Here is a 27,571-nt window from a genome sequence, read left to right on the forward strand (position 1 = left end):
GGCAATAATTCAAAAACGGCAAATCCGATCATGTTGAAACCAATTTTCGTTGAAAGTATTTATTAAGCGTTACCTTTCCATATTTTCGCATATTTTTTGGACAAACGTTCATCACTAAATCAAAAAAGTTTTTGAGAAACCTTACTATCTTTTTAAAAGAGCTGTCGAACTATGTGCCACACGTTGATGCGAGATAGAAAAATAACAATTTCTGTTACGTGTATGTAATATTCATTTTTGTAATTTAACATTTAACTACAAAACTAAAAAGCGGCTTTGACAAGACATCTGTAATCCAAATTTCATTGATATACATCTTGTAGTTTTCGAGTAAAATGACTGTGACAACGGACGGACAGGCAGACAGTCGGACTTGACGAAACTATAAGGGTTCCGTTTTTGCCATTCTGGTTCCGGAACCCTAATACCTATGCGGCGGCGGCCACTCTTAATGAAAAACAAGGCAGACGCCGCAAGACATCGGCGGCGACAGACCGGTTAGCCCTAAGAGTGTGGCCACGAAAACAGCGGGTGCACCGCTAGATCAGGAACTCAACGCAGCGCAACGTATATTTAAGTTGTTAAAGAGGTAAGTTGTGCAATCCTGAAGATCTGGCGAGGGTTTGTTTGAGCGCGCCGCCGCGGTACGTGTCGCGGCGGCGGCGGCCGAGCCTGCAGGGCTACTATGAAACTCGAAGCTCGAAGTTCGTGTCGTACCGTCCCTCTCGCTCTCGTATTAAATTGTATAAGTGTCAAAGGGACCGCACGACACGAACTTCGAGTTTCGAGTTTCGTAGTAGCCCTGCTGCTCGCCGAGCTACATGCTCGCTTTTTTTCCTCGCATTCAAAGTGAAAAGTAGAGTGTTTAACGTGAGACTAAACTACCATAATGCCACTCGAACTATAGCCACCCTCGCTCTGCTCGGGTGGCTAAACATCTCGTGTCATTATGACGTGTTTTAGTCCCTTGTTGAACAATCTACTATTCTTATGGAAGTCATACGTATATTATAGTAATCTCTTTCTGAATAACAGCCTGTTATCACTGTCCGGTGGGGTCCCTGCTTATCTAAATAAGTGACCTCAGGGTTCTGGGTGGCAGCGCTCAATAAACACGCAATCAACTGTAATATCACGTAGTTACAAGTCATAATTTTTTGAGAGCAATAATAATATATACTGGGTCTCCCAGAAACCAACGACAAACCATTGAGAGCTGATAGAGCAGCTCAAAAGCTATCGATTTAACCCCCCCATGTATGTTCAGCTATTTTTAGTTGTTTCGGAGTTATTGATCGTTTTAATTGTAGTTTTTGTAATTTTTCCTTATGTCCATGTTACGAAAAATCCTCAAGTTTATGCATTATTTCAAAATTTTTCAGTAGTGCCTTAGATAATTAGAATCATTATGAGCTAATGAAGTTTTTAAGCCCATTTGCAATTATTTTTTTGGGCTCAACTTTTTTAGTAATCACATAAATTGGTTTCTCCATACTTGTGTTGGCCGTGTTTTACTTTTCACCTAGTATGGAGAAACCAGGCACTGCTAATAATAGTATATTTAAATGAAATTCCAACTCAAATCTAAAGAACAATAAGTAGTAAAGATAACAACCTAATATTTCTAGCTTTAAACATAAGTCACTCTATACCGGTGGTTTTACAAAGCCAACTCTGCTTGGGGAAATTTTGTTTAAAATACACTTTGACTAATTCTAGAATAAATATTTGATAATCACTTTGTTTGTACGTCTAAGCGTTCATAATGTTTTACATATAATTTTGCTTTTCTCGGGAACTTTGTACTTTGTTGTAAATTAACTGTTACAGTACCCTGTACCGAAATTTGTAATAACAATAATAGTTTTTATAAAAAAATATAAAAAGTCCCAACTTTCAGCAAAACTATAGCTATAACTATACTGCTATAGCCGTGGTGGCCGAGTGGTTTGACCCATGGCCTCTCAAGCAGGGGATCGTGGGTTCAAATCCCAGCTCGCACCTATGAGTTTTTCGAAATTCATGTGCGAAATCACATTTGAAATTTACCTCTAGTTTTACGGTGAAGGTTTTCCTTCATCGTGAGGTAATCTGCACAAAACTGCGAAGGAATTCAATCGTGTGGGTGAAGTTCCCAATCCGCACTGGACCCGCGTGGGAACTACGGCCCAAGCCCTCTCATTCTGAGAGGAGGCTTGAGCCCAACAGTGGGACGTGGCGTGGCTGAGATGATGATGATGATGGTGATCTCAAAACTTAAATATTAATGATTTAACTCGGAAGGAAAAACGGCAATAAAAACGCTGAATATTCACCCGGCTTAAAATGGAGACTTACTTAGTAACCGCCTGTTTTACGCAGTAATAATTTATTATTCAAATGACAAAGAAAACAAGTGATAGCCGCTATAATCTTTTTATGATGAGTATATTACTTTACAACTCTCGTAGGAAGTTGATAAATCTACGCTTGTGATGACACGGAGTCAATCCGTTTATGGCATTATTTTCCAACGCTTACATAATTTTTATTGTGTTGAAAGTAGGAAAATTTTGAACAGTTTTGTCACCAGATGTCTACTTTAGCTATTTTTATACTCTAAACGTACGTGCCTATTTACGCTAGGTACCTAGGCACGCTAACTAACTAACTTTAAGACTAAAATTAGTTCATCATCAGCCGGAAGTCGTCCACTGGTTGAACAAAGGCGAAGTTGTCGGCTGTCGGATCCGTTTCGTGTCGGATGTCGGTCATTTCTATAGAAAATCGTGTCGGGCAAGTGTGAATACCTTCATATAAAATGTACTGCCACTGGAACATCCGATTAAAATCCGGGTCCGACATCCGACAAGTGGGAACCAGCTCTGAATCAATAAACACGAATTGCTCGTTTAAAGATATAAGATAAAAAAGTATTCGAATCAAACTCTTTCGGGAACAAATTATAAGATTCTCGTGATTGCATATTTCACCATTATCTCAAACTGTGTATCTCTAACTATTAACTACAGATTAAAACAACATTTGGATGTGAAATTGAAATAAAACACCAATCTCATCATCATCATCATATCAGCCGTAGGACGTCCACTGTTGGACATAGGCCTCCCCCACAGACCTCCAGTCGCTTCGGTTGGCAGCGGCCTGCATCCACCGTGAACCCGCGGCTTTAACCAGGTCATCCGTCCATCTTGTTGGTGAACTGAACACCAATCTAATCTCTGTTAGTTAATCACCTCGTATAGTCTTCGTCTTATTTTGGTGTTGTTGAGTTTTTGTGGCTGCAATCTAGTCGTACACTCGCAGCACATTGATAAATGTTTATTATAAGAGATGTCAAATAAATGTCAAAAATTATTCAAAGTTCCCCCTACCTACCAAGAGCCAGCGATAACACTGCCATGTCCGATACACTGATTTAACTAAACTTTGAGGATCAATAAATCATCTAAATCATTTCAGGTTATTTGAAAATGTTACAAAACAAAATTAGCTTACTTAGTTATGCAAGTACTTACTTACCCCCTTACTCATTTTATTTTATTTTTTTATTTTATTTTATTTATTTGGGGCATCAACAGCAATACAGTACATTATAATAGGACTTAGGTACTAAACAGAAAGCCAATAACAGATGTCCACAGAAATACAGTTGGCGAATCATACTTAAACAGTTAAAACTAACACAGGCAACAAGTATTGTTAGTGAGTCCACAAGACTATGATCTCTAGTATGATGTGTGTGTGTGTGTGTGTGTGTGTGTATGTGTGTGCGTGTGAGTGCGGTCTGTTATAGGTACTCCAACCAAAGTCGATTTATGTATTTATAATAACAAAATCTTACTATTTTTCCGTTAGGAAATTTCGAATACGATTTTTTAGTGTTGCCTTGCTACAGTCAAAGAGGTCAATATTATGGAAACGTTTATTGTAGTCTCTAAGGACACGGATAAGAGGTGCATTCTGGGCGTACCTCGTGTGAACCAGGGGAATACTGAACAGGAAGCGATGCGTGTGGCGAGTTCGGTAAGTGGGTGTGAAAAACTTTATTTCAGAGAGCAGTGTAGGGCTATCTGTACGTCCTGACAGAATATCGTGCAGCACAGAGATATCTAACAGCATACGCCGATCCTCGAGACTTAACATAGAGTGCCTTGTGCACGACAACTCGTAGGACGCATCAACTATTCTAGTACGGTAATTCAAATGACGCAAAAAACGCCGCTGTATTTTTTCGATTTGGTCCTTGTACTTTGTGAAATGAGGAGACCAGACGAAGCTGGCGTACTCCAGTAAACTTCTTACATAGGCGTAGTATACAGTCTTGACGCACTTGATGTCACTGAAATCTCGGCAGACACGAAACACAAAGCCCAAATTTTTATAAGCTCGGTTTGCAATATCATCTATGTGATGTTCGAACGTCAATTTAGCATCTAGGGCGACTCCTAAGTCACGTATCAATTTAACACGTTGCATTGGCTGTCCTGCTATATAATATTGATGCACAATCGGGTGAGAACTACGCGTGAAAGTTATTTGGACACACTTACTTGCATTAACATTAATACGATTAACAATATAATAATCAGATAAACGATTTAGGTCATTTTGTAATTTTTCACAATCATCAGGGCTAGATACCTCCATATAAATCTTTTTATCGTCTGCGTACATTAAGAATTGATAAACGACAATCAAACCTATTTAAGTTAAAATGCCGCTAAAATTCGTTTGTCCTTATCTGTCACTTCGACATTTGTATTTGTTAGAAAGGGACAAAGCATTTGTTAGTTAACATAGGCTTGTTAAGTTTTATGAATAAGGGGGTTAGAATCGAACCTTGAATTTAAAGCCCCATGGTCACCTCAAATTCACCTTAAATTTTCCATAAATTTGTTAATGATATCTCATAAAAGTCTATAGGTTAGGTTAAGTTGTTTTACAACAATGTTCAATTTAATGGATTCAGGGAAAAAAGAGTTATGACAAACATTATAATACAACAAACATAACATTGTGACTTTCCACAATTATGCTAACCAATATGGTAGAGGTGAGACGTATTACTGGAATAGGTGTTGGCTTGGACGCGTGAGTACGCGTTCCCGCCCGCGATTCTTTGAGCGTACGAGTATTTAGGAGTACGGCGGCTGACAACGTTCCGCCAACTTGAAACCAAGCATTTATGTACACTTTTTAATTGAAAAAAATATAAAAATTGCTGACAGTCCTCAGCCTGTATAAAGTATAAAGGGAAGTTTTTAGTCGGTATTTAATTTAAGTTAAAATTAAAAAAATATGAAGTGTGAAGACTGAACTGTGACGTGAATTCGACTCGATTCGATAATATTCGTAAAACTACTAAAACTAGTACGATGTATACGCAATCACGGGAGCGCATTTACGGGAATCATTTTGTTTACGCAATGAGTCAATTGAGTTAAGTACTCGTAGATACTCGTGGACCTAGTCTTTGGATCTAGTCTTTTTGTGGACGCGTACTCGCAAGACTCAGTCCGCGTTTTGCCTAGTACGTCTCACTTCTACAATATGGACCCATTTTTGATAATAGATGCTAGTAGAGCTTATAATTTTACAGCAACATTTGATGGGCGTTATTAGCAGTTTTTAGAATATGATGGACTCTTCTCTTTCTGTGAGTATTGGAGGAGATTGAGGGACTTGACGTGAGAGTGGGCAGCAATATTTTCTGTTGCCAACTACGAACTTTTCAAACAAACACAAAGTTTTTTTTTAAATACGGCCAATTTCTATTTTTGGTAGGATTGGTAGCAACCATTTTTTTAACGCAATCTGTAAAATTTCATAAGACCGTCAGATTGACCAACCTAACACTAGATTTTTAACACTATGCAGGCTAATTTCATAGCAAAAATACTTGGTGGTGAAAATTTTAAAAATAACTAAAACAATGCAATAAAGGATTTTCATACATTTTTTCTGCTCTAGAGCAGAAAAGTCCCGCTTTTTGCTGGGTATTTAGTGCGCTTATGATGAAATTAAATCATAGTTGGAAAAAAAAAACTATAGCTACGTTCAGTGTAAGTTTATGTGAAATGCTTCTGTAGCGACTCCTAAGGCCATCTAGTGAGCACATGTAGAAACTCCAACCGATTTTTAACTTAACGAAGTTTCTCAACTCGGACGCATATATACAAATTCCAACGCTCGTCCTTCGTACTTCAATCCCCAGGCATAACACCCTGCCTAAAGAGAAATATCTCTATTGGAGCCTCCATCCTCACTTCCACCGTCATAAAAAATAGCGATGTAGGTATGAAGTCTCCCAAAATCTAAATTATATCGTTCTGAAATATACTCGTACATTTCAGGTCAAGTAACCATTAAGCTTTTGGGTTGCGAAGGAAGCTTACTGTCACTGTTGACTTAGAAAGCGGCTTAGAAGTAAAAATAATTTGATTACAATGTCATTGCAAGAAACGTTAAGCTTACCTACCCCGTTATCTTTATTAACACGAGCAGTGCCACTTTGTTGCTAACTGCCGGTTCACACAGTAGCCAGCAGGTTATCAGTTCTTATCAACGGAAGATTACTTGATACGCACTGACCTAGCACAATTATTTTTTTAATTACCTAACATCTGAAATCTCATCATCATTTTTATTTCAGTTAAGCTTCCCCCATAGACCTCCTCCAGTTGTTTCGGTTGGAAGCGGCGCCTGCGTCCACCGTTAACACTGCAACTTTAACCACATCGTTTGTCCATCCTATTGTTACAAATTTTATAAAATTTTAACACACACACATAGCATCACGCCGGTATTCCCAAATGCGGTGCGGTAGGCAGAGAACACGAAACGTTACCGCTTCGGATACACTTTTAGCAATTTTAAAATATCAATTTATGGTGGGATGCGACTTGCGTGAGTACCTTCGCGCCATCTCACTTGGGTTGTACGTCGAAGTCAGCTGGAGCCTGAGAATGCCGCGCGATCTAAGCACCTCAAGTACTCAGCTTTGGAGCCAACGTATGACTTCGTGCCTTTTGCGGTCGAGACGGCTGGTCCTTGGGGGGCTGAAGCGAAGTCTTTGGTGTGGGAGCTGGGCCGTAGGCTAAAGACAGGGGTTGCGACCCCGCTCCGGGTCGCACCTGGTTCAGCAGGTGGCGCTGGCCATACAGCGGGGAAATGCGGCTGGCATTATGGGCACCTTTGAGCCGGTACGGCGGGAATGGTGGTTTTTAGGTTGTAGTTTAGGTCTTAGTTTGTAGGTTATGTTATAGGTTTAGGTTATTTTTTTTTTATAAAGGGATGCCTCACTCTTTATTTTTGCAGTTATAATTATTTTTTTAATTTTCTTGACATTGTTTGGTTCTTTTGATTATTTGTGGTTTGATTAATTTGTTATTCTATTTAATTTGACATTTTTGTTTTATTTATGGTGTACCTATCTGGTAATATTTATCTCTTGTCCTCCCTTTCGGAGAAATCTATTATGAAAATTGGAGGAAAAATAAAATAAAACATCAACCGAATCGACAACGTATTCCTTTTTGGGGTTCCGGAGCCAAAATGGCAAAAACGGAACCCTTATAGTTTCGCCATGTCTGTCTGTCTGTCTGTCTGTCCGTCCGCGGCTTTACTCAGGGACTATCAATGCTAGAAAGCTGTAATTTTGCACAAATATGTATGTAAACTATACCGACAAAATGTGTACCTACAATAAAAATTTAAAAAAATGGGGGTGATTAAATTTTTTTACTCAACCAATCTTGTATCGTTGGATAGGTCTTTTAAAATCAGGGGGTCGCTAAAACGGTTTTTCAATTCAGTGATTTGTTTGCAAAATATTCAACTTTAAAGTTCAAATTTTCATTAAAATCGAGCGTCCCCCCCCCCCTCTAAAATTTAAACCGGTGGGTGGAAAAATTTGAAAAAAATCAGAATGGTAGTAAGTATATCAAACTTTCAAATAACTATAAACGACTAAATTTGCTTGAGAATTATTAGTATTTTATGAGTAAATAGCAGCCTAAGGTATAAAATATACCTAAACTTGGAAGATTTCGTATAAGTAAAATACGAAAGAAAAATATTACTTTTTTTTTTCGTAATGGCTACGGAACCCTATTTTGGGCGTGTCTGACACGCTCTTGGCCGGTTTTTTTTATAAAGTCAATTACAAATCGATTTCTCGCAGGGCCCAGTAAAAAGCGTTAGCGTTAACTCAAAAACAAAGTGACAAACGGACATTCGCATAAATTTACTGTGATAAACAGATGGGGTTTAGATAAATATTTATTCTGATAATTTTGAATGATATCATCGCATAGCATATTTCCAAGGCATTTCATCATTCGAGCGACCTTTAGGAAGTTCATGATCAACACGCATTATCTTGTGTGTGCCAATTTCTATCACTAACCATCAAATCTATTTACTTCATTGACAGTTGTATACGTATTTTTGTCCACACAATAACTAGGTACGTCAAGAGTCTTTGACGGTAGGTACAGTCAACGTCATATAAATAAGTAATCACTTTTGTACCTTGTCACTTTAACGTCATGTTGGAAAAGCCACACGAAATTGTGTAACGACTGAAAGCGACAAGGTACAGAAATGACCACTTATTTATGACGTTGACTGTACTTCAAAAATTGGTCAATGTAAGTCGGACTCTAGTATAGAGTGTTCCGTACACATTTTAAGATATCTATTTAGTATCCCGTGTTAGCAGAGCCCTGCTCCTATAAATATGTAAAACTACAGTTTGGGGTAATTTTAGATTGGTTACAAACATAGACACGTAAAAAATAATATTTCCATTCCATACGTTTCCTACTGGTTGTTCTAAAAGACCTCCTTCATACTCGTATCACACAAAATTGCGATGTTCTTTCTTAATCAACCGTTAAATTGAGCTGGGTCGCCAAAAACTATTCAATTCTCATATCTCTGCCATGACGATCCCATTTCGAACTAACGCTAAATTTACTATTAAACTAAATTTACATTTAGTAAAATAAACACGATATCGTAATTAGATAATTAACATACTTAGCGTTTCTAATTTAACGTAGTGTTATCTAGGGCACTTCTAAATATAACTAGGATTTAATTCTCTAAGTATATTGTAATTATTTTGCGGAGCAGTAGGACATAAATACAGCGTGTATTTTTGATGAAAAAAAACTTATTATTTTCCTTACAAAATTAATTAGCACGAAATGTATCATTGCGTGATCGTGATACTGCTTTGTTTTTATTCAAAACGTCGAACTTGTTGACGTGACAGCTGTCACAGAACGTTTCTCTCCCATTTCAAATTATTGTACGCATTCTATGGCTGCTCGAAAATATTTCAAAAATTAATTACGCTCTGGTAGTTAACTTTAAGCTAACAATTTGTTTTGATATCGGTTCACAGCACTTAAATCTTCGTCGTATCAAAAATATACGCTGTATACCTGTGTATAGGCTGGAATAGAACCCATATCGGCCAAACGAATGTCTTAGAACCCGTTCACACGGAGACATCAGCAGGTTACTACGATACTCGAAACTCGAAGTTCGTATCGTACCGTCCCTCTCGCTCTCGTATTAAATAGTATAAGTGTCAGAGGGACCGCAGGATACGAACTTCGAATTTCGAGTTTCGTAGTAGCCCTGCTGATTGTTTGCGGAAACTGTTTTTTGTAGTATTCGATATAGTAGCAACAGGGGGGGGGGCTACCACGAAAATCGAAAATCGAACCGTCCCGCTGACTCTGATGTTATTTAATACAAGAATGAGAGGGACGGTACGATACGAACTGCGAATTTCGTAGTAGCCCCTCAGTATTTCAATGCACGCGTTCACACATGCACCCTATTCCTTGAAACTTGCTACGGGGAGGAGAGGGTTGGAGGGGTTTCATATCTGCCCACGTCTTGCTTCAGAGAGGAGCATGCATTCTCCCGTTAGGCTCTGTGGGTTGCTTGGGTCGGTCTCTTTCAAATCAATTATCGATCTGTAAACTAGTTCGTTTCCTAAATCGATCGTTCGTGGTTGTCTTAACGGAACATGAATGAAAAAATTCCATGACGAATTTATTATTTCATAAATATCATGTTCAAACAATCCGAAAGCTCCGTTTGTGTGAGGATTAATTCTTACAGCTCTGTACCAGCGTCTCGTGAAATACGTGGGGAATACCCGAGTAAACAGATTCTTTGATAAATGATAGTAATTAGAGCAGTATTTGCAAACAGCTAATAAGGCTGCCATGTTTTACTGCGTTATCGGGCTTACCTATCTGTAGCTTCAAAACATGAGATTTGTCTATAACGTGATGCGTAGATGGATAGTATTTATGTAACCTTACCTACTTCCTAAACATTTTCCTAGCACTGTGCTTCCCAATGAGGTCCTTTTGACAGGCGAATATAGCTGAATGGCGTGAGTATCGAGAAGGCCATTTGACGATACAGTCTTGTGGTTGGTTTTTTATTTAGGAAACAAACGGTTACATTTCAATGCAGCAACGTACATAATATATACTTAAGAACCAACAGTTCCATTAATTATAAAATAAACTATAACTAATGCAAGCGCAAAACAAAACAGTTTAACCTACAAAATTAAATTAGGTACATATTTATTACCTTCAACCAGCAATACACAGTAGCAATCTTAAGTGTCTAAGAAAAACAAGCCATCTAATGTAGGTAGAGGAAAGAAAACAATGTATGTTTTGTATTTTTTATTTCAACTCTAATTTGTAACTTTTAAGGGTATCCCGTGAAACCATATCGAAAATACAAAATGAGACATGGATGCACAGTAAAACCAGAAAAAGAGACCAGCACTGGAAATGTCGCTAGTGCTGCTGCTTAAGTAACATAGTAGAAATAAGCAACCTGAGATATGTATGCATAGGAAAAATTCGTGTCTAGATTCCTGTCCAGCAGTTGTGTAGGGGTTATAGCACGCAGCACAGATATAGATTACACTAGATAACGCAAACACCTCAATCTGTATGAAAACCAACCGTGTCACTTTTTTATATCTACTGTGACGTCTCAAGAGCGAATTAGCGATGTGAATTCCCCGATGTCCGCGCAAAATCGATTCAAATGCGCCGCCCGCCCGCACCCTAGGGCTCGAGTCAGTCATGATTAGTCAGTTAGCGGTCAGTCTTTGTATGGGGCCGACCCCGACGTTTGGTCGTTTGCGTAATCTAGTGTAATCTATATCTGTGGCACGCAGCACGGGTTGCTGAGGACCTGGGTTCGATTCCCAGTGCTGGTCTCTTCTTCTGGTTTTTCTGTGCATCCATGTCTCAGTTTGTATTTTCGAGATACAGTCTTGCGAGCGATTGGCTCATTTAGTTATGTAGCCCATTACAATTGTGACACTAAAGTCAAAATTGCTAAACGGACCACACGATAAGGCTTCAACTAATCCTGTTGCAGAAACCCTCGCTCGTTGTCCGTGAACAAAATGAACTAAACAATGATGTAGGAGCTTCAGAAGAATACACTGGAGTAGTTATTATAAAGAGTTCAACTCTACAGCCTTATTCATAAAAAATCCTTAATTGAGGTTTGATCGGTCTGTTACTTAGCAGACTGATTAAGCTTGTTAGACGGTTGTCAAGAAGTATGATTCATAAACGCTTGCTAGCAGTCTGCTAGTTGTTGAGCTGCTGATAGACGGATTAGACGCGTTATGTTGGCCACCTTGACAAATCAAAGACAAAAAATGGCCTAATCGATAATTAAGAAAAAAAAATTTGACAGCAGTGACAGCAAATTAGCAGGAAAAAAAATAAAAAGCGAGATGTTTGTTTTCTCGTCGCCGTTTTATGATGTGCAAAAAGCCATAATTATGTTAATCATCCTTATTTTTTTTTCATATTTATTGTTGCTAATTTAGAGGATTTTTAAATACAAATTCCTGAAAATAAATTTTCCTGTTTTTTTTTTTAATCTTTGCGTAGCCCTGCCTTTACTATAAATATCTTCGATAAGGTTTTTTTGCTCTTGTCAAAGTCAGCTGTTCAAACTTGTGGCGGCCATTTTGTGACTTAGCAGGGAGATAAAGGAGGGTCTACGGTCCTCTAACTTTAGCAGAGCCTTGATCGACTGATTAGCGCTAACAGACGTTTATGAATCATGTTTTTTAGCATCGGGCCTTCAAGGAGCCTTCAAGAAGGCTCTAACTTTTTATGAATAAGGCTGTAAATGTCTTAGCTTAATGAAATGTGTAATAATTTTTAGAAAAACACCGAACAAGATAAGATGCCAGAGGCCTTTCGTACCGTCCTTCTCACTCCCGTATTAAATAATATAAGCATCAGCGGAACGGCCAGCAGGGCTACTACGAAACTCGAAACTCGAAGTTCGTGTCGTACGGTCCCTCTCGCTCTCGTATTAAATAGTATAAGTGTCAGAGGGACCGTACGACACGAACTTCGAGTTTCAAGTTTCGTAGTAGCCCTGCAGATACAAAGTTCGAATTTCACACTACGAAGTATAGGCCAGTAGTAAATAAGTAAAACTAACACAATCCTAGATGAACTCACACTATGTAATTCTTCTAGGTTTGGGTCTTTACAACATCCTCCACATGCTGCTGAGTGGTCTGATCCTGATGGGCGTGATCATGCAGACGCTGAGCCTGGGCTATGTGATCCCGGCCGCCCAGTGCGATCTGAACGTCGGCTTGGAGAACAAGGGGTGGCTGGCTGCTCTACCTTTCACTGGTGAGAAAGATGGTCGACATTCATTGAATTAATAAAACTGCAAAGACCTGCAAAAGTAACTAAAAGGTTAAGTGCGAATTGAACTCACTCACCAATGGTTCCGTAACATCTCTAAACATCAAACTGGCTAGATCTACGTACGGTTCGATTCACGTATGCAAGAGCTGGCACGAATGGATTGAATGAGTAAATAAATAAATTAATTAAATAAAAAATGTTTCAAGTGACATTACTTTCGTTCAATCCATTAGTGCCAGCTCTCGTGAATCGATCTGTACCTACCTATTAAAGTTCACAAAATACATCTGCTGACAGAGAAATTATAGCTTATTTTATTTGACTACTATTTTTATTTTATTAAATCTACTCTCTTTTTTGCCTCCGTCTCTGATTCCGATTCTGATTCCGGAAAACCAAATTCAAAATCTTTGGTTCAGATTATGTTCCCTGTTCTGATAAACCCACTTCCATAATCCCGTATGTGATCCATTCCCTCTTTACACCTTACGTTTTCCAAAACTACTTACCTACATTTTTTTAGAGAGCCTCATTGTCATCGCATTATCAACTAACAAGAGGTCTTCTAGACCCGTGTTTCAAGAATCACATATCACTTTGTCTGTTCGTGGTGTTATTATGAGTTCAATAACCATTTATGCATAATATTTTGTTAATGCCACGACGTGGACCGATAAACCTCATAATTATCGTATCTACGGAATCCTGACGCAATCTTATGTGTTGTTATACCGTCCTAATGACTATAATCAATGGTACAGGTCAAACAACTATACTGTACCTATCTCCTACTGTAAAAAATATCAAACATAGCTCGAAATATTTACAGCCAAGGCCATAAATGAGTCGCTTAACTTCAAAGTCAGATAAATACACTCTAACGTTAATTCGGTGATTTGAAAGGCAGTATTTTCTAAAGCATTAAAGAAAGCGATCCTGTTCGGCAAATTCAGCATTAAAACCATCCATTCTTTACAAAAAATAAAATTTTGATAAAATCGATTGCAATTTGTCTATCTTTACAAACAGTGTTATAATTATAGGATTAATAGGATTTGTATAATTTTTATTTAACAGACCTAAGCTGGATTATGGATTGTAGATTTGGAAAATAATGTCACATGGAATTATCTGATTTTGATAAAATATTATGATTTTAGTGTTCCGTAGCCAAAATGGCAAAACCGGAACCCTTATAGTTTCGCCATGTCTGTCTGTCTGTCCGTCCGCGGCTTTGCTCAAGGACTATCAATGCTAGAAAGCTGTAATTTTGCACGAATATATATGTAAACTATGCCAATAAAAATGGTACAATAAAAAAATCAAAAATAATTTTCTTTAGAGTACCTCCCATAGACGTAAAGTGGAGGGGTTTTTTTTTTCATCCAATCTTGTATTGTGTTGGATAGGTCTTTTAAAACCATTATGGGGTTGCACAAACGATTTTTCGATTCAGTGATGTGTTTGCAAAATATTCAATAATTTTCATTAAAATTGAGCGTCCCCCTCCCTCTAAAATCTAAACCGGTGGGTGGAAAAATTTGAAAAAATTCAGGATTACCATCCTGATCCTGTGTGGATGGTATTCAGGAATACCATCCACACTTCATCAACTACAATGTTATATTTCGGGCGTGTCCGACATGCTCTTGTCTGGTTTTTAACTGTATTTTTCTCAAAAACCACACGGAAGATAAAATTGGCAAGGTCGGAGTTATCATACTTTGACGCGATGTCCCTTAGTAGACTTTTACAACACCCATGGGAAGAGATAGGTCTGTCCTATCCTAAAACTACGCCAGGATATTTATAATGAAAAATATTATATTTTCATTCACGTGTTTTACCTACCTTGCATACAATATCGAAAGAAAATTTGGCAAATAATGAAATGCCTTGTCTCAAACATGCTCTATCCACAGCCATGATCTTGACATCCCACATGTGGGGCTTCCTTGCCGATACACGTGGGCGGCGGCCGGTGATGATGCTGTCGATGCTGTTCTCCGTAATCCTGAGCATCCTGGCCAGCTTCGCGCCTAATCTACCTGTCTTCGCTGTGCTGCAGTTCTTATCTGCTGTGTTGTAAGTGAATCTTTTGTTAAAGATGTCATTGCTTTGCGTATTTGTTTGGCAGGCAAACCATAAAATTGAGCAATCCTGTTGGATTGGGTTGTTAGGGCACCACTGCTGCTGTTTGTTAAAGAAGTAGATATATTTAAACGTTCAAGACCATGAGTAGTGGCGGTTGCAAGGGATACATGACACGCTAGTACTCTTACTCCTAGGGACGTGGCGCAAACCAGTCATTTATTTATTTTTTTGCTGTTTATAGGGTGCCGAGTTCTGATACAGGCACCCCATTTTGATTACAGTGACCTCATAAACTTTATTTACATAGGTACTTTCTTAATACTATTCCTCTTACGCCATTTATTATTATAAAATTTAAAATTGTATTGTTTCCAGCATGTCAGGTCCGTCTGCCGTAGTTTACACGTACCTGGGCGAGTTCAATAACCTCCACCATAGAGACAAGATGGTCGCTTTTGGGGCCTCCTTCGTTGGTATTGGCACTGTGTTGTTACCAGGTACAATATATTTGTTAAGTACACTTCTACCTATGTATAATCGAGACAATGGAACATTCATCTGCTGGGACGTAGAGCATCACTATGAACGACAACTCGCCACCTGCACATATAGTGCACGTTATCTAAGCAGAATTCTAGACCACTAGACTTGTTTCTTTCTTTTTAGGTTTTTAAGGCTGTTGGATTTTTTTTATGCTTAAAACAAAAAGTATTACTTTATTTACTAAGTGCATGTTCACTATGCAATTAAAAGTGTGGCGGTGAACAACCCATTATCAATTACTGAGGGTTACCATACGGTTGGCTCTGGTCACCCAAAACATCCAGTCTATCGAGTCAATTTATATCTATCACGGGAACGATGCCATAAAGCCATTCTTTACATATTACAGGAGTCTCCTGGCTCATTCTTCCCCTGGACTTCGCCTGGCCCATCCCCTGGCTGGGCATCGACTACCGCCCCTGGCGGTTCCTCGTCATTGCCTGTGCTATCCCTTACGCCATCGGCACCATCCTTATGTTCTTCGCCCCGGAAAGCCCTAAGTTCCATTATGCCAAGGGACGCACTGAAGAATGTTTGGAGACGTTAAAGAAAATATATGCTGCTAATAAGTGGACAACTCCTGACCATTTTCCTGTAAGTATTTTAAGAGTGGAGTAGCTTTTCGTCAGATTATTGTAAAGATAACGTACAATTGAATTTCGTGAAGGCCTAAGCTCAGCTTATAAGCTAGAACGATCGTTCCGTCGTGTCTGCCATCAAATAAGAAACACAACTGAACACAACTGGAGACCAAAGGGCTAGCAGCTACATACAAGCGTTAATTAAATATCTGAAAACCTCAGACACCCCAAAAATATTTTTTTCATTTTAAGTTAATTGATTGCATTTATTTTTGAATACCTTCATTATTTTAAAAGATATATTTGTGTGTTTCGCTAAGTCAGTAATTCTACTTCATTTCTAAATCTACACTTGATCTACACTCATGATTTGTATTTATTTGTCGGTTGCGCTTTGACGTTTTTAGGAGAATATCGCTCAGTGACAGGAAACCGGCCAGTATTAAATTATCAAAATAGTATGCAACCTGCTAAAACATTTAATTGGCGGCTGTTGAAGTCGTAACTTTTAGACTGGGCACAGTAAAAAAGGGATTTATAAACACAAACACAACCTAATTTAAAACATTGTGTAATCAATTCTGCTCTCGATTCGATTTTCTGATTGCTTTCTGGTTTTCAGTTATTTAATTAACACATTGTACCTATATTTCTCAAAGAGTTAATATAGCTATTGAACGGGGATACGCTGCCAGCTTTTTGGGCACAATGCCATGGGGGCCATTACTAGATTTAATTAAGAAGGAACTAGTTTTTGTTTAGTTATTTAATTTGTTCTTTTTTATTTAACACTACACTACACTATTTTTCATTTTACACTAGTTTTGTAAGACCATTTCTACTAAAAAAATATGGACTTTTGTTGGTCTGAAATATTTTTTTCTTGTTTTTTTTTTATATTTTTGATCTCAAAACTTTACCGACCTCGGTATGCGTGGAAAATATGGCCCAAGCCATTTTGGGAGGAGCCTGTGGCAGTGTGGGGTAGGTACATAGGCCGAAATGATGACGTACTTTTTGCCAGAATGAGCGCAAGCTCCTAGCCACTATAATTTATAACCTAACCAACAAACAATTGGGAAACCCCGACTTTATCACTGCAAAGTTCAATATCTTAAAACGGGCTAAACCGATTTTGATGAAACATGTCAAAGAACCATTGCTAGAAAACCGCATTCAAATCGGTTCACCCGTTTAAAAGCTACGGTGCCACAGACACACACACACACACACAAACACATACACACACACACACACACACACACACACACACACACACACACACACACACACACAAACACACACACACATAGCGGTCAAACTTAAAATAACTTGACTACTTATATATACAATTCGCCCAAGTCTTGTACCTGCGGAATAGTGCTCATATAAGGCTGGCTGCATTCCCGCGCTGGATTGTGATCCCAAAGGGTTGAGCGAGAAACATCATCAAGACTATGAATATTCGTTAATGTTTTTTTGAATTGTTTTTGCAAAGAATTACGGTACCTTCACTTATCGTGAACGGGTTTGCAATGGGCCGGACTGTGTTCCCACCCAGTCTTTAATCAGGAATGTTTCTTTTATTTTTGGACTGTTTTTTAGTTTATCGAGAGTTATTGTAATGCATCACAATATCATTATTATTGAAATTATTGTAAATATTACACTACAATCCTGGTCCGACTTGTTGAGGTTTAACTGTTTTGAAAATGGTTAAACTATTCGAATCTATGCCATATATGCTTCCGGATTGAAAGTTTCTTTGCGAACTTCCTTCCGCTGGCGTTCGTGTCGTCATAGTGTGTTGTATGTTCTTTATATGTTTTAGTTTTTAAATGGGTCCCACTGAAAAACAGCGTTGCGGCTTGCCGTAACATTATGCTGAGTGGGGTCCACTTTATACTATTCGATGTTATTTTTATTGTTTTTTTTTTCATCAAATGGATTTTTATGTGTATCGAATATGTGTAAATAAATGTTTTTCTCTCTCTCTCTTTCTCTCTTAATTTATAGCATCTATCTTTCAGGTAAAATCTCTAATATTGGATCCTCAAGCGGTGATGTCGAGCGATCGCAAGGGCATTGGGGCGGTGCTGTCTTCCATGTGGGACCAGACCGCGCCGCTTTTCAGGAAGCCGCTGCTGAAGTGGACTGCTCTCACCTGCTTCGTGCAGTTTGGAATATTCGCAACGTAAGTAATTAAACAAAAAGTTTTGTGGTATGAAAAAGTCATAACTAATGGCGGGGGAACCTGTGTACAAAAAACCTAACCAACTTGGATAAACTGAGAAGCCCTCGAGACATTGTAATTTCAAAGTTTAATATCTCAAAAACGGCTGAACCGATTTTTAAGAAACATAGCTAAGAACTACCGCAAAGAAACTAGGTTTTATATAACAAAAACCGCATTGAAATAGGTTCATCCGTTGGAGACCTACGATGCCAAATACAGACAGACATATACGAACCGACGACTATGGACGAACTACTTAAACAAAGTAGTACTTGTAGTACGTCCATGCCGAAGACAGATATTGGCGTCAAATTTATAACACCTCTCTTTTTGCTTCGGGGTTAAAAATGAAACTGACAGAATGTCTGGCTAATATATTGCCTACTAACTATAAACGTATTTTTTTAGTAATAAAGATTGGACATTTAACTACTTAGACATTTCGCGATTTGGACTACCCGAGACTTGGACGTGGCACGACTTAGACGCTGTAAGACATGGACCTCTTACGATGTGGACTTAATTTCGACACTGGACATTTTACGACTTTGACGTAAGACGCCGGAGGGATTGCGATCATCTTCATATTTAGAAAATCAACCTCTTATACGCTACAATGACTAAGTTGCGGACACAGGCTAATTAAATTAAACTCCAATTCAATAGAATCTGACAATCCTGTAGACACTTCCAGCCTACTAATATAAACACCGGGCTGCCTAAGGCTTTGTGATGTGACTATTATTCTTTTTTGATTCCTTTTAGATGATAATTGCAACAACAGGGACATATATAATCAAGTGTGCCCACGATAGGGTGTCTTAAATATGTAGAAAATTGACAGATTCTATTGAATTGTACTTTAAGTATATTGTGAATAAGGATGATGATTGACAAATTGTGAATTGTGAGTGATGGCTTTTCAGGTGCAATGGTTTCTACGTGTGGTTCCCGACGATCCTCAACTCACTGGCAAACCACGACGGCGTGGAGAGCAGGATTTGCGACATCCTGGACGCTGGCGCCAGAAGTGCCAGTAACGCTACTGAGGTCCGTAACTTCCTTTAACAAAACTAAAACACTAACTCATGGGGATCTTGAAAGAACACTAACATCTAGACGACCAGATGGCCTAGTGGTTAGAGAACCTGACTACGAAGCTTGAGGTCCCGGTTCGATTCCCGTGTCGGGGCAGATATTTGTATGAAAAATACGAATGTTTGTTCTCGGGTCTTTGGTTTTTAATATGTATTTAAGTATGTATCTATATCTATATAATTATATTTATCCGTTGCTTAGTACCATAACACAAGCTTGCTAAGCTTACTTTGGGACTAGGTCAATTGGTGTGAATTGTCCCGTGATATTTATTTATTATTTATTATTATTTATTATCTGCTAACATCTGGTAGTGGTGTACGGTTGTGTTGCTCTGAAGATGAGCTCTGGTACATTCGAAACGCGTCAGTGTAGTGGGGTGGTGGTGATACTCGTAGATGGGTTTGTGTGCTGTGTGTGTTTTTACAGTGTGCGAGGTGGACACGCATATCTTGCATAAAATTAGCTATCATAAGGTCGCGGGTGAGCAAAGAAATTATTTTAATTCATCTTGAAAGACGTTATTAGATTGATTTCAACACGAGATGATCCAATATAAGAGCACCTTGGTTAGGAGATAGGGAGATTTATGTTTTTAGCAGAGTTGCGCGTGCTCGTTCACTAAACGGATTGCTCCCAACTTTTACAAATATGAAATATTCTGGAACAATTTTGAAGACATCTGGTATGTAGGAAGAGAGAAAGAAAACATTAATACGTGACACTGAAATAAAATAACCAAATGAATGTGTGTATCATGGTGACGAAATGGTCCCAAATCAGCATAATGCCGCCCTTGCGCCTGCGCTGGTCTTCTTTTGCGACCACCATTGTATTTTAATTGATTATGTCCACAATTCAAGGTTGTTTGCGACGACACCATGAACACGGAAACCTTCGAGCGTTCCATCTACATCGGCCTGGTCTTCTGCTCCATGTACATCGTGGTCGGCTTCCTGGTCGACTTGGTCGGCAAGAAAGCCATCCTCATCGTGATCCTGGGAGGCTCTGGGCTCTGCGGCATCGGCGCCCACCTGGCCGGGAGTCAGCAGACCGCCGTGGTGCTGTTCGCAGTGTTCCAGATGTCTGGAGCTTGCATTGGAATGATGAATGCTGTTGCTGTGGAACTGTTCCCTACTAGGATCAGGTGAGATGCGGTTTTCGAACTGGTTTGTTACAAAAGGAAATTCGAGTTCAATAACGGAAATTGTATCTATTTATTTTGTATCTACGTATAATATTTGAAATAAACTGGAGGGTTATAAATAAAAGGCGAATGTGCCGTTTCTGCAAAAGGAGAGGCTAGCAATGCACCAATGGTACTGTGGGTGTAGGTAGCCATGGCTGTTAGTTCTGAAATTGGTATCTCTAAAACTGTGTACCATAATATACAAACAAGATGCCATCAGACATACTGGCTACAACCGCGACAGAAGAATCATACTGCACTTGTTTTAAGTGATTGATAAATGACACGCCTACCTACAATTTTCAGGGCTTTAAAAAAATGTTATATATACCACTCACTGATCTAGACCCTTTATTTTCTCAGCAATATAGCAACAACCTTTAATCTTATTAATTATTATGTTTAATCACCAGGGCAATGGCGGTGTGCTTGTCAATGATGATGGGCCGTCTGGGGTCCGTGGTCGGATCCAACCTGATCGGAGTGTTCATGCGCACCAACTGCGGAGTCAGTTTCTATCTCTTCGGAGGACTCCTACTGGGTAAGATCTGCAGAAATTCCTGCACTAATGAATATTGAGGCTCGCTACCGATGAGGCGGAGCTGTTTAAAGACGTTGAAAATCGTCCAATCGTCCAATATGCATCGAATATCATTTTGCAATAAATAGAATAGAAATAGTTAACTTCGTTAAACTTTAAGCATATTTTTGCAAAATTTTATTGAAGTTACGTTAGTCAGTAAACCGTTAAAATGTGCGAGGAATCGCATTTTTTGTTGTTGCGATAGTGAAAGGGGAAAAAACTGTTGGTTTAGGTTTTGAAAGCTAACAGGTTATGAACTATATAGAGTCCATATAACTTCAAAACTAATCCGTTAGTAGAATTTTTAACTTTGTTAATCAATGATTAACAGATTTACGATCTTATGCACAGCTGTGATCATATTCTAAACTTACCTTGTCGTTTCAGCCACATTGCAATTAGTGTGGAGGTGGAGGTTACTTCTGCTGCCTAGAGAGATTCCACAACCTCTTGAGAGCGTTTTCAGATTATTCAATCCGATATCGGTATCCGCGTCCGATAAAACGATGAATATGTACCTGTCTTTCAGATTATTCGATCCGACAACGGATCATATTTCATACATTTTACTTTCCCCGATATCGCATCGGCGTCCGATACCGATATCGGATCGGCTAATATGAAAACGCTCTGAGGTTGCGACCCACTGATTTAAAAACATGGAGTTTTTTTTTTTATTCGACTGGTTGGCAAACGAGCAAGTGGTCTCCTGATGGTAAGAGATCACCACCGCCCATAAACATTGCAATACCCGGGTATTGCAGATATATTGCCAACCTAGAGGCCTAAGATGGTATACCTCAAGTTAATTTCACCGGCTTCTTACTCTTGCAAGCACTGCTGCTTCACGGCAGGAGTAGCGAGCAAGATGGTGGGGAGGTACAGAAATAAACAGCATTTTCTTCTTTCTAATTTTTTTTTCCTTTACAGTATGCTGCTGCATCTGCCTGACTCTACCCGGAAAGCGGAAAATGTCTAAACAAACCACAAAGAGCGTCGAGCCAACTCAAAACGAAACCCACGAACCAGTATGAAGCGATTTGGACCAGATTTAACCGGTTATAGTGCCAATTGAAATTGCGGGAGGCTACTTTTAGATGTATTTTATAAGTTAATTCGCTTCCTGAACACATTTCAGTACAATAGGGTAGCACAAAATAACAGAAGCATGTGACGAGAATTGAATGATAGTCGGGACTACTTGAGTCTTAAGTATGATCTTTTTTCCCTCTCCTATTTTACTAGGCGTGTCTAGGGTTAGGACTTGGACCTGACTTTGAACTACCATGGCCGATGCGACAAAGCTGAATCAACAACCAAATCCTGAAAACTATATAAATTCATAGCCTGAAAGCCTTATTGTTTAATGCACTTTGAATCACAATCGTTTCACTACTTCATTCTGTCACGCGGTATTCGATGAGGGTTGAAAGAGACAGTGATTGCGATCGGGAGCTTCTGGGCGTTAGACTAAACAGCCACTGGTAGGCACGATCCGTTACGTCTTCTCCCTATAAGTATACGTCTATGATTTTAGTTATATTTAGTCAAAGTACGATAAGCAACAACTACCAACTGCTTCGCAGCGATGCATATTTTTCATGGGCTCCTAAGTATTTAAATTTGTTCTGTAACATAGCGTATCATTTCGTTGGCATCATAATGTCAATTCCCTGCAATATCATTCCATTCATTTATTATTATTTCCTACGGAAATAGATCACGGCAACTTTAATGAAATCTCAGAATCTACCCATGATCATGACGGATGGTATCAGGACCTCATTAATTGAGAACAAGGTCTAAATACTCTAGCAAATATGTCTATTTAATTTAACAGTCTCGCTAAATTAACTCGACGAAGCCCCCTCATAATACTTAATAATAACAGATTAACTCGAGTAGCTAATTACCATATGGCATGGGGTCAAAAATGAAGGGGAACAAGTTGACCCAAAATCACGCGATGGCAAGTGACACCCCCCTATTCGATAATGACTAGGCTGACAGAACGAATAATAACAAGAATAGAAATGAAATCGTTTGAATTTCCTTTCAGAATAAAAGTCGCCAATTTTTAACTGATTTCGAAAAAGGAAGAGGTTTTTATGTTTGTTAACTCAGTGCTCAGATAAGTAGCCCCTATCTCAACTGAGAAAATATGGGAGCTCTTAGCCTCTTAAATTCTTTAAAAAAAAACGAATCGAAACCAAAATGTTAATGTGTGTGTACACATTGACTTTGAATTATCTTATTAAACTATTTTTATAACTTACCCTCATTGTATCATTTTTGACGTGACAACTCTAGCACGACAAAGCCGCGCGAGCATGAATACGAGTTATGTGATAGACAGAGAAGGATAGTAGGCAAAATTCTTATGGCTAACCGTAGTTTCTATGGAGGAGTGAAACTTCTCTACTTGTACTATACCTATACTTATTCTGCAGTTAGGGTTCAAATTCGGGCTCCTAGACGGGCCATATTTTCACGAAAATGTATAGCTGCACTAGTGTGGATGGCAGCATCAGCCAGCATTTACGGCCAGACTATGCAACACTCGGCAATATTTTTAGTATGGCCGGGATATATTGTCACATATTTTTAGTGTGGCCGCTGAATGTTTAGGGTTTCAGACATATTTCCGGAATAATCGCTTTGCAATCGAAAATACTGCAATATTTCTCAGACACTTTTATTGTTGTCTCGCTATAAGTAGGGCTGCCATCCGTCCGGGTTTCCCCGGATTTGTCCTAGTTTAGAGGGCGTCCGGGGAGCGTCCGGGCAAGGTTTCATTTGTAGTCCGGGTTTAAAAATATTTTTAATTTTTAGACCAATGCAATTAGAATTTTTCGAAGAATTAATTTCCAGCAAGCTGTAAATCGTTTTATAAGGATTTTATTTGATTGGCCCATATTTTATTATACCTACTGACCAAGTTTAATAAAAACCTAAATCTGTTGACATGTCCGGGTTTTGGGCTCCAAAATCCGGGGTTTTCACGCGTCTTGTCCTGGTAGCCAAATTTTAGAGATGGCAGCCCTAGGCATAAGTGCGTCCCTTTCTTATGCTACGTGAAGTTTGCCGCGATTCGTTCAAGTAGCATAGCTATGTTCGTGTTTGTTTCTGTTTTGTTTCTTTGTATCGTTGGGCCAATTTTGTGGATAATGAGTTCAAAGTCACTCTTTGACATTCGTGTAAAGTTTTTAAATAATTGTTCGTCGAGTCTTATTTCCAGACAGAAATATCTAACGTATCACGCTTATTGAAATAAGGTCGAATCCACATTTTTCTTGTTTTTTTTGGTTTTGACTGCTTTTAAAACAATGTAAGCTGCTGCAACGCGTATGAGTTCGTCAGCCATACTAGCCATGTATGTAGCCCATGTAAAGACAAAATAATGAGCCATATACTGCTGCAGAAATATTGCCGAGATATACATTTTCCAGCCATATGCTGCATTAAAATGTTTTTTGTATTGCCGGGATATAGTCTGCAATGTTGTAGCCACATAATTCATCAAAAGTATAGCCCGTCTGGGCGCCTCTTCTAGAGGCCCAGACGGGCGCCTCTAGAAGATTTACAAAAGTAAATTTAGAAAATAAAATTTACGTAATTTTAAACAAATTTTTAATTAAATTTACATAATTTTAAACAAATTTTTAATTAAATTTACATAATTTTAAACAAATTTACATTTATTTACAAAAGTAAATTTAGAAATTATTTACAAAAGTAAATTTAGAAATTATTTACAAAAGTAAATTTAGAAAATTTACAAAAGTAAATTAAGTTAGGTTTAAGTAGGCAATAAAAAAATTACGATATTTTTGTAATATTATTTAGACAGAGAGAAAATGTCTTTCTAGTCATTATAACACACCAGACAAGTAGTGAATGGAAATCATTGATTTGTACACAAAATATAGCAGTATCAAAACATGTACTTACAACAAAGTGTTTTCATAATGTTTAATACTTTCGCAATTCTTGACGTTTCGACCATGTTGCAGTGGTTGTCGTTACAGTCACCATCACCAGCATTAATATCTGCCACAGCTTAAGCGTGCAAAAATATCTGACACGTCCTTCCGGCTCTAGACATAGAGTCGTATCAGATATTATCGATCGCTTGTTGTGTCAGATATTGGTGCTGGTGACTGTACAGATATGTACTTAGTGAATAATGTTTTGCCGTCCTATTTTGTCGGAAAGTTCTTGCTTTCTCAACCAGCTTACTGACATCGTGATTGGATCGGGTGTCCTATTAGTCTAAGATCCGAACTTGAAAAGATCTTCACCGGTCTGATAATAGAATGAAACTTATTTTATAATAATTTTAGTATATTAGAAAATACATTACAAATGGATTTGCTAAAAAAATCCTGGACAGGCTATTTTTAATTATTTTTCAAAAAATATTTTTAATACATTTTTGTTGCATCATCGAATGTAGACGTTGGGTTTGCTATTGTTTACCTGGACGAACTACTGGGTTGCCACGTATAAACTCAAACAGTTATGTCGATGCCAGTTACTTTCACTTGATTAGATAATAGAACAAAAATTGTTTATCAACGTAAGCGCTGTTTCATTGTGAACACGTTGATATAGGGTTGTCTGCATTTAATTAAAAACTATTAAAAGTTATTAAAAAATAATTGCCTGTCCAGGATTTTTTTAGCAAACCCATTTCTAATATATTTTCTAATATACTAAATTTATTATAAACTACATTTCATTCTATTATCAGACCGGTGCAGATCTTTTCAAGTTCGGATCTTCTACTATATTATTTAGAAATATAAGGAAAAGAGGAAACGTATTCAACTGTCAAAATGTAACTATTATGGCATTCCTGCTCGAAAAATTTAATCTCGAATTAGTAATACCTAAGCTCGATTTAGTAGTGTTTGTCGAAATATTTACTCTGTCAAGCTTAACTGTGCTTAACAAATAGTCGAGATTAAAGTTTTGTTACAAGCGGCCATACTTCCAAAAAACAATTATGATCTGTACAAATATAAAATATAAATCGGAAGAAAATGATTAAATAATTATGATGTTTACGATATTTTGTTCCTTAGAAAAATTTAATTAAAAAAATAAATTTTATAAACTTAGTTTTCTTTTATTTTAATCCTTGCTGTTGCCCACGACTTCGTTTATCACGAATTCATTTATCGCTATCCCGCGGTAGCTTTACCATTTCCCGAGATAAAATTAAGTATTTTTTCTATTCCTATACTGTAATCTGTGATTTACTTAATCACGAACAGTACTTTAACAGCATAGATAACAAGATTCTGGAAATGTCTATATTGTCTATTCCCCATAACAGCACTGTATCGTAATGTTGCTAAAACCATCTAAAACGATACTGCAACCAAGCTGCAACCACATACTTTTTTTTTTCTCAATTAGTACGTTCGGACAGGCTAAGGTGCAGCCAGTTATATATTTTATATGGTTTTTATACAGAATAAAAACTTTCCGAACATAATCCATAGCCTGCCAACATAAGTAACGCGTATTTTTAATATCGTCACAGGCAAGTAAACGTTAATCAAAAACAAAATGTAACTTGGACAAATTTTGTCATTTTCATATTTCTCACTTGTTTATTGTTGTTTACCTTCTCTTTGCGTTTGCCATACTTTTTACTAAAGTATGAAAACGTTGAAAGTTTACTATTTCTCTAATTTTGTATTGTAATTAATAAGTACCCAGTGGAAGAAAAAGTATTGTATGCAACGTTGTATATGTATAAGTAGGTAAGTGGTCGTTAAACCTCGCAATATCGTAACTCACCTTTTTTGAACCATGTTATACAACTGTTGCATAAAATACTATAAAAAATAAATAGTTGCCTTAAAAAAAACCCTAAACCAATCCTAACCAAACCAACTACGGTGGAATTGCATTTTGATATCTCATAAAAAGTTTAAAGGGTTTCGAGGTCAATTTCACAACTTTGATATTAGTGTCACGTTTGAAGCACGTCTGTGATTGATTAAATAACTAAAGAAATAATCGCAAGAAAGATTGTAATAGTTATTGTCCTTTCATTCAGGTCTTACGTGAACGATAAAATAATACACCAACGAAAGACATAATCTACTAATAGAGCGCAGCACTGGTCAATGGACAAACTTGACGTAGTTTGCAGAAACGTGTTGCATTTGTTTCGGCACTGTTATGAATGACGTGACGTCACATAAGACGGCTAACTTGTTACTCTGCGCAATCTTAGATGCGCAGTAACCAAAAGCCTGAAATTTTCACTTCAGTAGAGCTGGAGCTGAATTCTACTGTTTTCAGGCCGCCCTAAATGGCGGAAGTCGAAGGTCCGCTTCCGGGAAAACCTGGAGGAGGGCAGGAAAATTTCAGATTTGTGGGCGGAGGTACCAGGAGCGCATAAGCTTTAGGAGTTAGCAGAGGGGTCACGCATGCGTCGGAGTATTGATTTTCTCACCCTTCGTTGCTTAGGAAATG

General features: G+C 38.1%; 1 protein-coding gene across 2 annotated transcripts in view; it reads left to right on the plus strand.

The window, feature by feature from the left end:
• LOC141434246 (putative transporter SVOPL) overlaps nt 1-26,199 on the plus strand; it is a 47,925-nt gene extending 21,726 nt beyond the window's left edge. For both annotated transcript variants that reach the window (XM_074096631.1, XM_074096632.1), the window contains exons 3-11: nt 12,573-12,734; nt 14,675-14,837; nt 15,222-15,343; nt 15,739-15,983; nt 18,001-18,164; nt 19,133-19,256; nt 20,168-20,451; nt 20,907-21,034; nt 22,007-26,199. In XM_074096631.1, coding sequence (XP_073952732.1) covers nt 12,573-12,734; nt 14,675-14,837; nt 15,222-15,343; nt 15,739-15,983; nt 18,001-18,164; nt 19,133-19,256; nt 20,168-20,451; nt 20,907-21,034; nt 22,007-22,110 — 1,496 coding nt within the window. In that variant the 3' untranslated portion in view covers nt 22,111-26,199. The remainder of the gene's footprint in view (nt 1-12,572; nt 12,735-14,674; nt 14,838-15,221; nt 15,344-15,738; nt 15,984-18,000; nt 18,165-19,132; nt 19,257-20,167; nt 20,452-20,906; nt 21,035-22,006) is intronic.
• The last annotated feature ends 1,372 nt before the right edge of the window (nt 26,200-27,571 follow it).

Source organism: Choristoneura fumiferana, chromosome 13, assembly GCF_025370935.1.
Source record: "Choristoneura fumiferana chromosome 13, NRCan_CFum_1, whole genome shotgun sequence".
NCBI classification, from domain to species: domain Eukaryota; kingdom Metazoa; phylum Arthropoda; class Insecta; order Lepidoptera; family Tortricidae; genus Choristoneura; species Choristoneura fumiferana.